This window comes from Lepeophtheirus salmonis, chromosome 6 (assembly GCF_016086655.4).
Source record: "Lepeophtheirus salmonis chromosome 6, UVic_Lsal_1.4, whole genome shotgun sequence".
NCBI classification, from domain to species: domain Eukaryota; kingdom Metazoa; phylum Arthropoda; class Copepoda; order Siphonostomatoida; family Caligidae; genus Lepeophtheirus; species Lepeophtheirus salmonis.
Window position 1 is genome coordinate 22,193,398 of NC_052136.2, and position 16,837 is coordinate 22,210,234.

At 30.4% G+C, this 16,837-nt stretch overlaps 1 protein-coding gene across 1 annotated transcript in view; it reads right to left on the bottom strand.

The window, feature by feature from the left end:
* Positions 1 to 10,286: 10,286 nt before the first annotated feature.
* The window catches only part of LOC121120782 (uncharacterized), a 35,882-nt gene continuing 29,331 nt past the window's right edge, over positions 10,287 to 16,837 (bottom strand). The window contains exons 3-5 of the mRNA XM_040715659.2: positions 15,358 to 15,448; positions 12,169 to 12,258; positions 10,287 to 10,686 (exon numbers count right to left, since the gene is read on the bottom strand). Of these exons, the coding sequence (XP_040571593.1) occupies positions 10,584 to 10,686; positions 12,169 to 12,258; positions 15,358 to 15,448 (284 nt within the window). The 3' untranslated portion in view covers positions 10,287 to 10,583. The remainder of the gene's footprint in view (positions 10,687 to 12,168; positions 12,259 to 15,357; positions 15,449 to 16,837) is intronic.

Here is a 16,837-nt window from a genome sequence, read left to right on the forward strand (position 1 = left end):
CATAAACGACCCCTCAAAACAGATGACCAAGACGAATGCAAAACAAGTAGAACGCAATCAGAAAAAAGGAAGAGTTACGATCCACCTAAAAATCTAAAGCCTACCAAGGACATCCGTGTGGAAGGAAAAAAGCACACACCTGAACATACACCTATCCAACGTACAAAAGAAATGCATGCAGATGGGAATAACGAAATTTAACATGAAAATGTTGATAATGAAAGTGATGTGCGAATAAATCCAACAAAGGAATAATTCATTACTTCTTCAACAATCAAAGAGTTTAAAATTAAACAAGCTCTAATTATTCTTTTTCTTGCAATAAACGCTTTAATTGCAAACGCCAAAACAAGCATTGAACCAGTGAAATCCCTTGCATACTTCGAACCAGATGGACATCCCTAACAATTAGCCGGATCAAGTCCCAAATCCTAATCCTGAACATCGTCGATAAAGTTGAAAACTGATACAGGTAACTACAAATCACACGATCAAGAATATAACAGCCTGGATTCAAGAGAAAACTCTCATCGAATTACCTACTACTGCTAACGAAACAAAGCAATACCTCAACGAGTTAATAGATGGGTTCAACAGGATGAAACTAACCAAATGACAAATTGAAGCAGGAATTGGTATCATTGCAGGATGGGCACTGAAATGTGCAGTGGATGGAATCTTCCGACATTAAGGAGACCATCACTACGATCTCGAGTGCTAGGGAATGTGAAAGGAATCAACGAACAGGTATTACGCTGTACTTAACAGTTGTAGAAAAAGAAATGTTGGCTCAAGACAGACGAACGAACTACTGAATGAAATAAATTGAGAATGCGGAGAGCACGATGATCATACTGGAGTCACCGAAAATAAAAATTTTAATATGGGTAAATGGAATTTAAGAAGTATTCACTGGACGACTCACGCCAGATATCTGCCCAATACAACATGCAAAAAGAGATTTTCTTATTAATATCTTCTGGAAGGTAAATATCCCCGGATGAGAGAATCAGGTGATTTTTAGTTGATATTTAAATCACAAAGAAGATAAAGGTTAATTTGTTTACTACTAAAGCCAGACAAAACATCCCAAAATATTATTTTGTTTCATGAAAAAACGCACATTTACAAATACTGCTAGGATCCCCCCCCCCTTAATTTTTGAGATGGAGTTGCGTCGAATAAGTATCAGTTAAGAATCGCCACACATAGTGCAAAAGAGCAAGGGTTGCAGTGATTGTTATTAAGATGAAATTTATTTTACTATGACACAGAATGTGAAAAAAACTACCTTACTTCATATGACTATGGAATATTATTCCTGCCGATTATATTAATATGATTTTGAAATAAATATGGTTAGGATAAGATTAGTTCCCTTAAAGATAATTCCACGATTGGAGGGGAGAAGAAACGATTTAAAAACCCAAATAATATGCAGTAATACTTTTTTCTATGTTAAATAATGATAATTAGTAATAATTTTTCCACTACAATACAAACCATCTTCAAATCTAATGGTGTACAGAAATATGGGTAAAAGATCCTTGGCAGGTTACGAACTTTGTAAGTAACCTATACATTACTAGTAAGTAATATAAGTGAATTTGAATTATTTTAATTTTAATAAAAAAAAGTTAATATATATATATTCACAATGGCACTTCTTTACGGGCTCACCTAACAAAAATGGTTGTTTGCTTCATAGGCAGCCCTGTTATGTCAATTTTTTACCTCAATGTTCCACAGGATTGGCCGTAAGGACGGATATTATGGCTTTGATATGCTTAAAAGGCGGTGAGTTTAGTTGATTACCGTAATGGAGATATGGTGACAATGATATTGAAGCAGAAGAAATAGCTGACTATTGTGGTATCATATTAAGTGGAAATAACGTTAGAATGCGGCTTTCCATTGCTTGAATAATTGATAAAAAAGTGTAAAGAAGAGTGCCACCCAATTTGATTGGTATGGATAATAATGCACATAGCCCATTATGGGGTGCTTAAACCACAAATAAAAGAGATGAACAAATAACAGAGATTTCTGCAGCTCTTGAATTGAACATATGCAACGAAAGGAGAGAGTTTACATTTTTTGGACGAAAAGGTTCTTGAATTATAAATGCAACCTTCGCCAACGACTATATGCTTCCCGATATTGTTTTGTGGTGTGTTTCTGAAAAATAATTAATATCTGGACACAAATATTTAATGTTTAAACTTGAATTTGAAACAGAACCCACGTTATGCAGGAATCAATGGTCAATCTAATTGCAAGAAATTGGCAAGATTGGAAAACATGAAAAGTGTTTTGGTCTATATCTGACAAATTAAAGGCTTGTGAAATCCATATCCAACCAAAAACATTCATCTGCTGAGATACGTGCCTTTTTCAAATGTGATTTGTGAGAGCATATATAAATTAAAGGAAGATTTAGAAAGGGGTTATACACGAGCATAAGTTTCAAGGTTGAGGATTAATACTCCAACAACTCACTGGGGGCTTGTTCTACACACATAGAAGGTATGTGGAATGCGCTGAATCTCTCGTGGTTATAACGACTCAGGAGCTCCGATAATTTTTAAGCAATTAAAATCAAAAAAATCTACCAACGGATTGGTTTTCAACTTGGTGAACGGATCTTTATGGGTCCATCTGAAATGTTAGGATTTGTGAAAAGATTGGGTCATCATTGGAGGAAGATGTGCTCAGTATGGAGCTCTATTATTGAGAATGTACTCCCTTTACAAAGCTCAAACGAACCACTTAATTATCATCATCGACTGAACAGTAGGAGCGATTTCTGTAGTAGGGTAGGGATTACTTTTGCAGGCCAATATATATCAGACGGGAGACCCTTGTTGAACAACTTCTTTCTATTCCATAGAACACGGCGGATATTCTCTTCACGATATTTTAAAAGTAATTACCTTGGTCCTCCGATCCCTGCATTCATTGCATTAGAAGTCAAAATTATAAGACTAGTATCGACTGTTAATATTGGTCGTGAAGTAAAGGACCCTTTATCAATCACATGGCAAAGTTTTGAACGGCTTGGTATTAGTGATAACACGGAACATGCAGATCCAAACGTCATTTTGAAGAACCCATTCACTGACATACGTCAAAAATGGCTGAGGTAAAGACTGGGGACATACTATATTTTTACAAACAAGTCCCGCGAAGATCCATGGAGATAAATTGTTATTTTTGCCAAAAAGAATTGGAGACTTCTTTTCATTTATTCTACCAATGCTCCGATCCTTAGGATGGTGGAGGCAGAAGTTTGGAGGAACTTTTATGTGAGATTAAGTCCTGTGGATTAGCTCATTGTAACATCCTCATAATATAAGGATAGGGGAAAGCAAGGAGAAACGATTAGTTCCAAATTTCTCAACGTTTATAAAGATGGTTTAAAAATTGATGAAAAAGTCGGATATGTCTAGTGTATGTATAAAAAATAAAGATACTTTTATCATAGAAGGGTGTGGCAACTTGAAATGGTACGACACTGTTTTTCAAGCAGAACAGGAGGGTATTTTAAAGACATTACGTGCTCTTAATAATATGGAAAAAGTTCATTCAAATGCTTATCAACTTTTAAGGATAAGGAAGGAAATATGGAAGATTTGGTCTAATAAAAAAAAGAAATTGTATATTACATTAAAGGCTTTAAGAAGACTGGCTATTTTAATCTCGTTTTTGAAATCGTTGTTGTTGTTTTTATAGACTGCTTTATGGCCTTGTATAGGTTTTGTAAATTTTTGTGGTATAAAAAAAAGTGATATTAGTAGATCAAAATATATACCAGTCTTAGGAGTATATGTTATACGGGTCGCTGCATTTAATTAGGGTTTCTGTGGCTTTAGGGGAAAGTTTCTATCCCGTTTACGTACCCTTAAGGTGGGTAATAGTAAAAAAAAATTATTTTACATAGTACTACTATAATTAATCCTTGTGATGAAGAAAATATCTTATGTACATATTATTTGTAAATATCCTTTTTTTTATTATCTACTGTGATTTAAACTCACACACTTTGATTTCAGGAGAATAACTTTGTTCACTAAGCTATGTCGCTAAAATACATCGTATATTTCTCACGAAGATGAATTCAACAACCCAAAAAGTTATAAAGTGGACATAATTAGAGTATATCTGGACGTGAAATGTTTCTTCCAAAGATCGAAGATGAAGTGAACAAACCCAGAATTTAATTTCAAGAGTCCCCTATTTTGTAAAAAAAAATAAAATTATAAATATTAAATCATTTACTCCGGCCTTAATTTAACCTTTTAAATCTTGTGATAGTGATTAAAGCATGACTCCTAATACGCTCACGGTTACATTGATTCAGCAATTTGATCAGTGCTTTAAAAAAATTTCCTTTTAGCCTTACAATTCAAACTTATCCTACACATAAAGATATCAAAAGTCCAATTTAATCATATTACTGTCGTAATCTCTCATATCTTTTAAAGTTGGCTACGAATATAATTACAAATTTGCCAATTATAAAGGTCATTGGTAATTTAAAAAAATCGTGTGATTATTTATTTGTTATAGAAAAAGTTACATCAAAATGGAGATTGATTTTCTAAAAGATATCTTCTTGAAATATCTAACAGATAAAAAAAGTAACTTAAGAAAAATGAAAATTCCTCTGCACCCTCTTGTTGATCTACCACATTCTTATTCGGGAAATTCTTCCTAATCCCAACTACTCAACTAATTACTCAAAATGTCGACGTAGACTGTAGTGTTGAGCCTCTACACTATTTTGAACCAGATGAGGAGCATCGCCATTTTATTGGATGCACCTAATACCCAGCTCGTCACCAATGCTGAGTACACGGTAGTCATACGGTTGTAGTCCTCCTCATCCCCTGTGCCAAAAGCAAGGTACCTGTTGTTCCTGCAGTTGCGCACATGGTCAACAGTCCAGGTATTTTCATCTCTGAAAATGATTATGTTACCAGCCTTTACGCTCTTTAACTTATTGATAAGTGCTTGACCACACTGTAGCTTGGCTTAACAATTTTTTGTAGCAATAATAGACTGGCCTTTTTGACGGTCTTATGGATGGTGCTGCAGACAAATTATATTCTTTTTATGGTCTTTGGGAGTGGTTTTGATGTTATCTGGATTTATTTTGGATTGGGCACAACTTTTTAGGCTCTTCTTGATGTCAATATCGTCATTAATGTCCTTCTTGACGTACTAAATACTCTACGAGCTAGCCTTAATTATGTTTTAGATCTGTATTGGTCTGCGTTGCATGCAAAGTAGAGCAGGAATCTGGATTCTTTTGTCTCCTGTGAGCCCATTTTTTGATTGTTTGTGCTAATTTTTAGTAGGGAGTGTCAATTCACAGCTTTTCAAGCTGATGGGAGGAATTATCTATTCCTTTCATGTGTTTTTTCTTATTAATCTCTTTCATAAGTGTTCATTTTTCAACTTACCACCCGTTACAAAGAAAAGAATGAAGAAAATTTTAATTAAAAATCTTCATTTCTTACATTTATAGTGCATAAGGAATACATTTTTTATTCGTAACCAAACGTGTCAAATATTTAAAATTAAAATTAATGTTGATGAATACTTTCCTAACTAAATTTAATTAATTTAGTAACAAAATATGTATTAACAACAGATTCATACCTTTTTTATGAAAATTGTAAAATAATTTACATTTTTTTATTGAACAGAGACAAATGTTCGAAGAAGAAGGTGAGGAGTGTATCACTCCCATCAATCATCATTTATTTTACTAACTAAATTGATTATAGAACATTAATCATCATCCCTTTCAATCAAATATCAAAATTCATTTTTTAATAATCCTATAGTGTAAAGTGTAAAAAGGAATATCATATAAGATTAATAATATTTCTGATGTTCTCAATCCTTCTACTATGTGATCCTCCTTTTAAAGAAATACATATAGTTTGTAATTACATGATGCAAGCTTTTGTAATAGTATGAATCTGGTAAATTAACAAGTTTGTATATAAAAAAAAGACATATTAATAAACAAAATTTTGTAAAAAAAATCCTTTTATAAATCTAAAAACTGGTCCTTAGACAAAATTAAAATAAGATGGACAACTCCTTATTCCCCCATAACCCCCCTCCCAAAAGCTTTGATTTATTTTTACCAAGCATTACAAAATTTTATTTTCAATTTATGAAAATTAATTAGCTATAGGAAAACACTAAAAATAATATTGATGAATGGACCTCAGAAAGCTATAACTATAATTTATAGATAGAGAATGGCTGGGCATAATAAAAAAAAACATCCATACACTTATTAAATTTTAATAGTAGTAGACTTAAATTTTATTGGGGCATTCCTTATGATTACATTCCTTCTTATAGACAAAATAAGTAATTATAATTTATCATAATCCTGGAAAAGATGACAATTTCAATGTACATTAAAGATTCGCTGCTTGGAGTAAAATATATTATTTCTAGTCCAAATCAATGGATCCTTAAGGATAAAGAAGTGGGTAAATATAATGAGACTAAATAATTTAGGCTACTTGAAAACTTATGTAAGAGTAGACACTCATTTTCCAAATCTGAACAGTATTCAACGGAGATTAGACAAAGTCCTGATTTTATCAAAGTTCTCAACGAAGTTTTTTCATATAGGATTTTTCAGCGGATCTTATATTTTGGAAAAGTCTGTCACTTTGTATCAGAAGTATTTGGTAAGCTACAATCTGTTTCTCTTTAAAATGAAAAATAAGGATTATATTCTTATGTACAATTTGAGAAAAGAGGCTTTAATGAAATTTTTTATTTGAAGAATATAATTTCAAAATTGAAATTTCTGAATCCCTTCACAAATAGAGAATGATGGTAAAAAATCATTTTCAAATACCTATATAGGTAAAAAATCGTCCATTGAAGACTGAATCTATTTAAACAAAACGTTTTTATTCAAATACAACAGAAGATCGAATTAACAGATCACCCTAAAATTGGATAATCCGATATACAAACTAAAATAAAAAATAGATGAAGTTGAACTTTTTTTGACCTCTAATCATTTACACGACCTTAAAACTGTACTTTATAAGCTTAAAATGTTATCTAACTATTCCTTGAAACATAAAAAATGATTTAATGATCATGCCATTTACGAGTTTCTTCTTATTACTTTGAAAATAGATTTAAAAATACGCATTCATTGGTAAAAAAGGAATTTTCGGGGTTTGGACGGAAATTAAAAAATTATTTTTCTAGAGTGCTTAAAAAATTTATTTAATCGGGACATATGGGCTAAAATTGAATTTGATTAGAATATAATCCACCCTAATTGAACATATATAGTGTTTAAGTTATTTGTCAAATGCCTTTAAAAAGTTCCCCCTACACCTTTTTTGCAATGGTATCTGCATCATTCCATTTTTCCTAAGAGTTCATATTTTTCTATTCGTATATCCTAGCCAAATGCCTTCTGATCCTCTCTTCATGTTCTGTTCAAGGGATATAGTCTCTGTGTGCCTAATTCTCATATTCTTTAATGGAAGGATCGTTAATTAACCGATTGTTTCAACTAACTGCTGTGAGTAATAAAATATATAAAACGTATCCTCACTAACTGAGTTTTGAATTTCAATAAAATTGTATGATCTGATCAACAGATAAAACAATGGAAAACTGAATATACCGATTATTACCAAACTCACCAAAAATTTACTTTTACACCATAAAATCAGTTTTTATACGATATCTTACAGGAATGTTGACAAAAATTATTTATTTTTCACAATAATCGGCATAATACAATATAATTATTAATTGACATTTTTTGATTGAAACTATTTGAAGTTCAATAAAACAGGTCTGTTGAAATTATCTTACATACCTAAAATGTGAAAATTAAAGTATTTTTCTACGCAAAACTATTGTTTAGTAACATAGTAGTCTAATACTAGAGCAAGGGGTATATAGAACTTCCCTTTCCATATTGTAAATATCAAAGATAAAGCCCCCTGTTTTTAAATATTTCATCGCCATTTTTAAATAAGATAAAAAAAAAATTACCATAATAATTACAAATTATATTTAATTCAAATCTCAAATTCAGGTTGTTAAGATCATTTTAAAATATGGAATTATTTTTTCTGGGTGTCTTATATTTAAAAAAAATATTTTTCAGTATTTTAATATATAAATAAATTAATGATAATATACGATTATAAAAAAATGTCCCTTTTTCATAACTTATTTTTATTGAAGAGGTTATTTTAGTATTGAAATTTTAAGTTTTAAAATGATATTCATCCAAATAAATCATATTAATTAGATAATTATGATTGATGATGAACCATTGCTTCTGTTGGTGTTTTATTCGTATATTATTATTGAGATCCATTGTTTAGATTTCCTTTTTTTATCATGCTATACTAATTTGTAGATGATTTCTCTTCGTCAGTATTATTTACACGTAAGGCCGGTTCTTTAAAAAAAAAAAAAGATATGGCACTGATTTTGTTTTTTACCTCTGTTACCTTGTAATAGTCAAATACATTTTCTACCCCACGCATGAGTTAATAAACCGTATAAATGAGTTATATCCACAAAACCTCTGAAACTCATCTTTTTCATTTAGATACTCGAAGGTTATTGTTCATTTCTGTTGTGATGCTTTGAACTTTAGATAATGCCATTAATACATGTTTGAGACACATAAAAAAGAAAAAAAAGGTATATTTCTGAAAGCAACAAGTCCTTATTTCTTCCCCAAACCACGGAGCGGTCATATGGGATTCAAAATGTCAAATTTTTCTCCAAGACAGTAAGTGTATTTCCTTATAGTGGTGAAAGATCCTGAATATCCCTCTTCTTGAGGAAGGACTTTCATGGCGGAAGTATGAAAATACCAAACGGATCCCTAATCAATTGGAATATCCTATCTGGCTCCAAGATTATTAGAAAACGAGTTTCTCGAATTTACATTATTCGAGAGATTGACCTAAGTATATGCAAGCCACTACAATATTTATCTATGATATCTTTATAATCAAGCACGCTAAGGTTTTCGAAGAAGAGTTATCACTATCAAAATAAGCGTATGGTAATATAGGGATAAATCATTAGTTAGTTAAATATTTATTACTGCTTGCCATACATACATAAAATAAAATTGTACAAATATGAGGCAAAGAACACGACCACACAACGGGGTATTTGTACTACTACAGCAGATTCTGAAACCTAGTTTAAATTAACATTTTGTTCAATAATATTTTTAATTTTTTTAGATTTCATAAATTCTGAAAATACGAATATCTTCGTTTTCTTCATTCATTGCTTGATGTCTCTCATAAGATAGAGCAGGACATCTATTGACGGGATGTTCTCCACTTTGCAATTTTCCATACATACATTACACGTTGAGCTTGTGTCCTTCCAATTGCTTAGGTGTGCTAGAAAAGGGTCATGTCCAGTGTAGGCTTGCACAATGGTTCTCAATTTTTCTCTTCCGGCCTTGATACACTTTGACTTCGGCTTATTAAGCATAGTATGTGTATGTTTCATACCTTGATCTTTTTTATATCAGTCACGCCAATATTTAAAGAAGAAGTCATTAATTACCTTCTTTATGTAGCTAGGGCGTAGGGATTTGATTACTATAATAATAATATTTTTTTTTTTTTTTGACAAAGAAAAAACACTGATATCAAACCAATATATTATCCACGATAATTTTTATCCAGAGTGGCTAACCTCAAGATTTATGTTACATACAAAATCTTGTCTTCTTGTATCTATTGCAAAAATCTATGTACACTATGAATATGACTTTATATTTTATGTTTATTTATATTGTTTTCATATTTTGACTTCAAAAAGTAAGAAGATTTAAGACGGAGGCTTAAAATAATGGTAAAACTCGATCTTTTAAGCTTTTGTAATTAAATTAGGGTACAGAAAAAGGTCTAAAATTTGACAAACTGCATTCAAATATAATTTGTATATAAAGTAAACCTTGGTGCATTCTATAAATATATTCCAACAATAGAAGAAAAAAAATCTTCTTCTAGCTATGTTTTATTTAATTTTGGTGTGTTTAAGTCAAACCAGTTTGTAGTAGTTGTGCCAAAATTACTAAATAAAAGGTGGTGTAACTATATACAGTCTTTAGTTTCCTTTTATTTTATTTTTGTACTTATAGAATTACGTATCTTGATTCCAATTAAAAACAGCAAATATGGTGTTGACATATTATAAATCTCTTAGAAATAAATAAAATTAAAAGAATATTTTGAGCCATCGTAAACAAATTAATTATATTTAGTGCCAAGTTAATAATGATTATTTTCATATTACAACAGTATGTAAACGTATTATTAAGTAGTTATATACAGTATAAGCCATATATGTACTTAACGTGGAGAATAAATATATCGATGAATTTGAGTATCATGATAATAAAAATGAAGGAAAAAGTATATTTAAATTTTATATTGAACTTTATTAAAATATAAATACTGAGACATTAAATATTTATATAAAAATCTTTTCTTTTTTTTCTAACTTTTTGTATTAATATGTAATATTCATAAGAGAAGGTATTCTTTTTCTTCATCTCCAGATATGTCATCAACGTCATTTGACTCCATTGGGTTGTAAGAATCCTCTGAATCATATTCATCAGCCGAACTAAAAAATCAATTATTGTTATTATTATATATATTTATATATGCATAGTGACAATTTGTTAATAAAATTGGATAAAGTTGAATATTCATAAAATATATAAGTCACCAAAAAATATACATTTTAAATATCTGTATATGCATAAAATAGAGTTTGTGTGTGTCCTTTATAAATGCCTACAACGTTAAACCTAGGATTGTGAAATTTTGCATGGATGCCTCCTTTGAATATGGTCAGGCTAAGACGTGGATTAAGATTTTTTTTTTGGGGGGGGCTATGACATACCCAAAACACAAAGTCCGCTTTTTGGAACGGAAGAAGAATAGATAAGGGGTTAAGTTATGAATAAAAAAAGAGTGACTGGCGTTTCAAAAAACAATAATACAAATAACTACATTTTCTAAATTGATTCAAAATCAAAAAAGTTAATGCAAAAAAGAAATCTATGAAAATTGTAATTTCGTTTTTTAGAGAATACTTTGTATTTTTTTTTTTTTTTTCAGAAAATACTCATGGATTGACAAAAAGTATAATACGAGGCAAAAAGCTAATCCTATCATTACTTTAACGGAAAACTGCCATTCAATGCTTTTTATAGTAATAAACATTATTTATTTTGATTGAAAAATTCAAAGACACGTTTAATTTTCGCTAAAAAGAATCAATAAACACGTATAAACCTCAATTTGAAATATATTATGGCAAAATAGCCTTAAGGCAAAATGTCCTTTGTTGAAATCGTTTTACGCAAAATTTACTGTGTCAAAATAGTTTAAAACAAAAGTACCAGACACTCTAAGTAGTTTACTAGCCACATTGACTCTTAAAAACCAAACATTGTTGGAGAGGAAAAATAGGTGCAAATAACCTTGTAAATGATCACCCATTCAGAAGTCAGCTAAAAACATAAATGTGAAATCAATTCGAGGAATATTTGTTGCATTTCTCATTGAATGTGATAAAATCAGTATTCAATTACAGATACGTCAATGTATCTGCTCCTCAGGCCTGTATGAGCTACATAAATTTTCTCCTTACACCCTCTGAAAAATTGGTAGTGTATCGAGTTGCTACAGGAACATTGGATGTATCAGGATATCTATCAGATAATCCTAACAGTCATTTCTGCAGTTCAGAAAAGATACAGTTACACACCTTCTGAAGGGGTTTCCAGTTTGAGAACCAATTTACTACACTCTAAAGAGAGCTAGTAAAGGAACGCTTCGGAGACTCAGTGAACAGAAAATACTTTTTCCCACTAGCTTCCAATGAAAAAGTACATCATAACGCAGTGATTGTCAAAATTCAATTTTGCATCCACGCTATGAAGGCATTTCAAATATAGTTAGGCTTAGGTCTAAAATAATTTAATAATATTTGTGCGCGTCTAAATATATTTTTCTAATTTTATTGTAACATGTTTCCAATCAGATCAAACATTTGTAATAAATTATGGTTAAAAAATATATATACTTCTTACTGTACCTTAGTTCATCATCAGTCCAATGGTCATACTCCTCCTTATGATATTCTAAAAGCATGAGCGTATTAAATCTTTGTTCACATTCACTGCACCTATAGATATTTCATAGCATATAATTACAATTATATGAATATTTAAAACAGATAATATTATCAACTACTTTATTGTCCATTCTCCCACTCTTTATTTAAATGGTCGATAACACTAAGCAACACATTTCTTTAACTTGGATTGAAATGATGTGTTCATAATTTATTTGAATTTTAGAAACTTGTAAATAACCTTTATAGACTAAAAATTAAAGTTTATACGGATTCGGGACCCAAACTTGCAGTAGTATTAATAAATTACAAAAAAACTAGACTTCACAAGCAAAGACACCCTCGACATGCTGATGAACAAATAGATAGGTTAAACGATGAAATCCGCTTACTTAGCCCTTCCACGCTGCCATGAGCGCTGCTCAAAGTGCATTTAAATTTAGAAGTACGGCATTCAGTATACGAGTTTGAAGTCAGAGCTGGAGGAGAACCACATTCAGCGAGACCTGAAGTTAACCATATTGTTGCTGGAGAAGTTTGGTTCTTCTTGGCTGTAATGGACTTTTTTATGTTGAAGGCAGTCTGGATTGAGATCCCTATGGTCTCTGCAACCTTCTCGTCACTAACACCGGCGCTGATATAATTGCACTCGTGTTCCCTATTTTGTTGTTTCAGATGTCGTTTGGTTGCATAATAGAACCGCGAAATTAAAAATAACGTGGTTAAAATCGTAATTCAATACTACTACAATTTTTGTGTTCCTCTTCTGTAAACAGTTGCGTATTTCTTCAATTAAAAAATCTTATTTTACTTTAAAAATATTAATTTTTTTATTATCTTTACTTTACCACAAATGAGAATTTTTTTTCATTGTGATAAAAAATAAGCAATTTATTGGATTCGGAATTAAAATACATTTTTTTAAGGTGCTCTTTGCTTATTATGAAGCTGAATGTTTTCGCTTTACAACAAATTAAGATATATTTTAATTTGATTAAAAATCATTTTTTTTATTTTTACATAAATTGTGAAATTGTTTTTTCTATATGTGGGAACATATAACTACAAATTATATATACTACATTCATTTTTTTTTATGTAACTACTTCAAGGCAAAAAATAACACCATTTCATGGAGATGATGTAAAAAAATATTTAAAAAAATCTTGTTAGCCTGCAAAAATAAATATTATACATACTAAAGGTCATTTATATGACTTTCGAGGTATAGTCTATCAAGAATACACCATCTCAATCAAATGGGGAAAAATAATTGAAATTTTGTTGACTAGTTAAATTTAATATTTCTTACTTAAAGTTAAACTTTATATACGAATATTAGGTGGTCAATTGAAATATGAACACTTACTAGATTAATAATTAATAATGGTCGAAACTCATGTTTCGATATATTAAAGTGTAAACAATTAGTTATAAAACAAAACAAACATAAGCTCTCTAGCTTACGTACAAGTCGAGAAAATGACACTTGAAAGTGATCAACTAATTTTCATTCGCGCACTCCAAGCAGTTGGGCGTTTCTAGGACCAAATTCTGCGCCATTAGCAGCCCAAAATGTTCGAGAGGAAAAAGGGCTCTGTCTAAAAGATCCAACTGGATCCGGAGGAGTGAAAGAAAATAGTTTTGTGAGGGTTGAGAGTCCACTTATGACACCAGCAATTAAAGAAAATCATCTTCTGCATTGCAAAACTCGTTTGAATGAGTTTATTTAGTTCTTTTGACACTTTTGGACCCTCTCGCTTTTAAGTGCATGTCGAGGGGAAGACCTTCAATAATCGTCACCCAAACACTGAGGCCCGCAAAGCCACTATCAGCAAGTACTGGGACGCCATTACAGATGACTACATCTGAAGCGGATGCCAGGCCTTCGTCAGCCGCCTGGAAGCTATCATTGTCGCTAAGGGTGGCTACATTAATGATTAAGAGGAATGAGACACACATTTTTATATATTTATAGTATTAATTTTATTGGAAATCTATTGCTAATTAATAAAATATATATCTTGTTCAAGTTTAAAATTCAAAGTGTTCAGATTTTAATGGACCACTCGGTAATGTAAATAACATGTTTGCTACAAACAAAGAAATGTTTTCAAATGTATACTCAAAAATATCTGAAACAGAATTGAGTTAGTAATATTGTATACATACTAAAGACTACAAAAAAAAAAAAAAAAAAAGAAGATTGTTGGTTTTTTTCTTTAAATAAGTAGATAAATGAACGGATATGGATTTTCTTTATATTTTTTTATACGATAAAGTATACCAAGAAAGTTTTTTAAAAAATGTAGTCAAAAATCTACAAAATTATTAATTAGGTCTATATTTCCTTTTGCTTTCAATAGGATTGAAATTTTCTAGAGGCTGTTATCGATATGATTTTATCGATCCAAATCGTTAAATGATGCATAGAGATGGAAAAGTTGTCGTAATTGCCGTAAACGTAAAACCACGTCCATGATAATGCCATAAAAATATAGTATCTTTGTTGGACAATATATATCTGTTTTCAGGTATAACTATAATAACTATAGTACTTCTTGTTCGCTAATATACAGTCAAATCCCGATAAAGAAAACTTCTATTTTTTAGATAAAAAGATGACTGTATATATGTTTTTTTAAATTAATTTCTTGCTTTCTTGAAATTTCATTGATTTTCAATCAATATGGATACAATTGATCTGAGGAGGGTCTAGCTTTCATCATTTAAAATTAATCATCTCATTATTGTACAATTTGCTTGTACAAGTTTCAACTTGTACAAATTGCAACTTATACCTAAAAAAACATCTTTTAATTTGTTCTGAAGGAAAATGAAAAATCCACATAGGTTTCTTCATTCTAACTTTTTCCATCCATCGCATTAATTCCTATGAATTTGATATATAAAGAAAGGGAGGGAAAGTAGACATTAGTGTGGAAAAATTCTAATAATTTGATAAGGAATTCAGTTAAGCTAACAGGCGCATTTTCCAAATTTGTTTTATTGATTTAGGGAGAAATAATTAAAAAGAGCACTAAAATTTTCTGGTTACCAATATATATATATATATATTATTTAATTTATACTTGCCAGGTTTGATGACAATTTTTACAAATCTAAGGATATGCGCATTAAAATACTTACCCGTAATGTCTTTTCTTCAACTGATGACGTTCCAATTGTTTTATTGTAAAGAAAATTCGTTCACATACCACACACGCATTGCTGTCCCTTCCTAAAAAAAGTATGTAAATGTTTCATCAACATTAAATAAGTCACATTGCAAATTTCCTCTAAAAGGGGATGAAAAATGTAACAAAACTTTTTTTTTAAAACGATACGTGTTCATAAATGGTAATGTAGTTGCCCTTAAATTAGAAATCCTTTTCGTAATGAGGGGACCCTAATTTTGGTACTCCAACGAGTTAAGTAGAATATAAATCCCAAACCCTTAGGTAATTTGGTTCCCGTTTACCAAAAAAAAAATTGTTGTGTGTTATTTTAAAAACATTTATAAGAAATAAAATATTTCTATGAACTAAAAAAAGATTATCTTACTTTTTTTTTTTTGTGACTCTAATTTCCCTGATTGTAGACAGTGATAAGTGGAAAAAAAAATTAAATGAATTCCATTTTAATAAATGCAAGTTTTGAACAAAAAGCCACCGTGATTTCCAAATTCCAAATTTAGTTATAATTCGATTCTCAACTTTTTGTTATAGTATGTTGGACACATCTCTTCAACATTGGCATTGTTTCTTTATTGCTGACATTTAAAAAAGTTAGTATTCTTTTGTTTTAGATATTTTAGAAAGAAAAAAAATCAATTTAGAGGAAAATTCAGTAAAACTTTTTAATGATTTCTTATTCTGTCATTCTTAATTATGTAGTTTTTACAAAATGCATTACTTTGAAGAATTAACAATCTATCAAAACTTTCAAAGAATATTTACTCTAAATTGAGTTTTTCTTTCCTTTTTTGCAATTGTATACAATCGCAGACACACCAAGAGACGTTTAATATTTTTACCCGTCAAAAACAAACTAGGAATGAAAAAGGACTGTTTGTCAACATATCTTACAAACATGTTTACCACCATAAACAACAAATGAATTTGAGAATTAAATTCGGAATTAGATAGAAAACGAATCTTTTTTTATAGAAGGGAACAATTTACAAACATAAAGAAAACATTGAACTAAAATTTAAAACATATATGTACACTTATTCCTCACCTCCTCTTTTAGGTATTTTTTAGAGGAGGGTGGATAATAGGTGGCAAGGGGGCAAACAGTTTGGTTATTTAGTTAGAATACATTGGAGAAAACAACATATAACCTTTATGCCAACAAAATCAACAATTTCTTATGTATGTACATTGTACATATATTTGTATGACTAAAAGAAGTTATTTGTAAGTGAAGGTTAACGAGTTATTTTTACAGCATAGATTCTTTTTATGATTAAACGAATAAATGAATAAAATTTCTAACCCAATTTAAGACGAAAATTTGATGGAAATTATGCTCATGGTCGTCTAGCATTCAAATGAATATTTTCCCGCAAAAAACTGTATTTGCCTTTAGTAGTTGTTGTCTATGTCTGATACAATGTGTGTAAGCA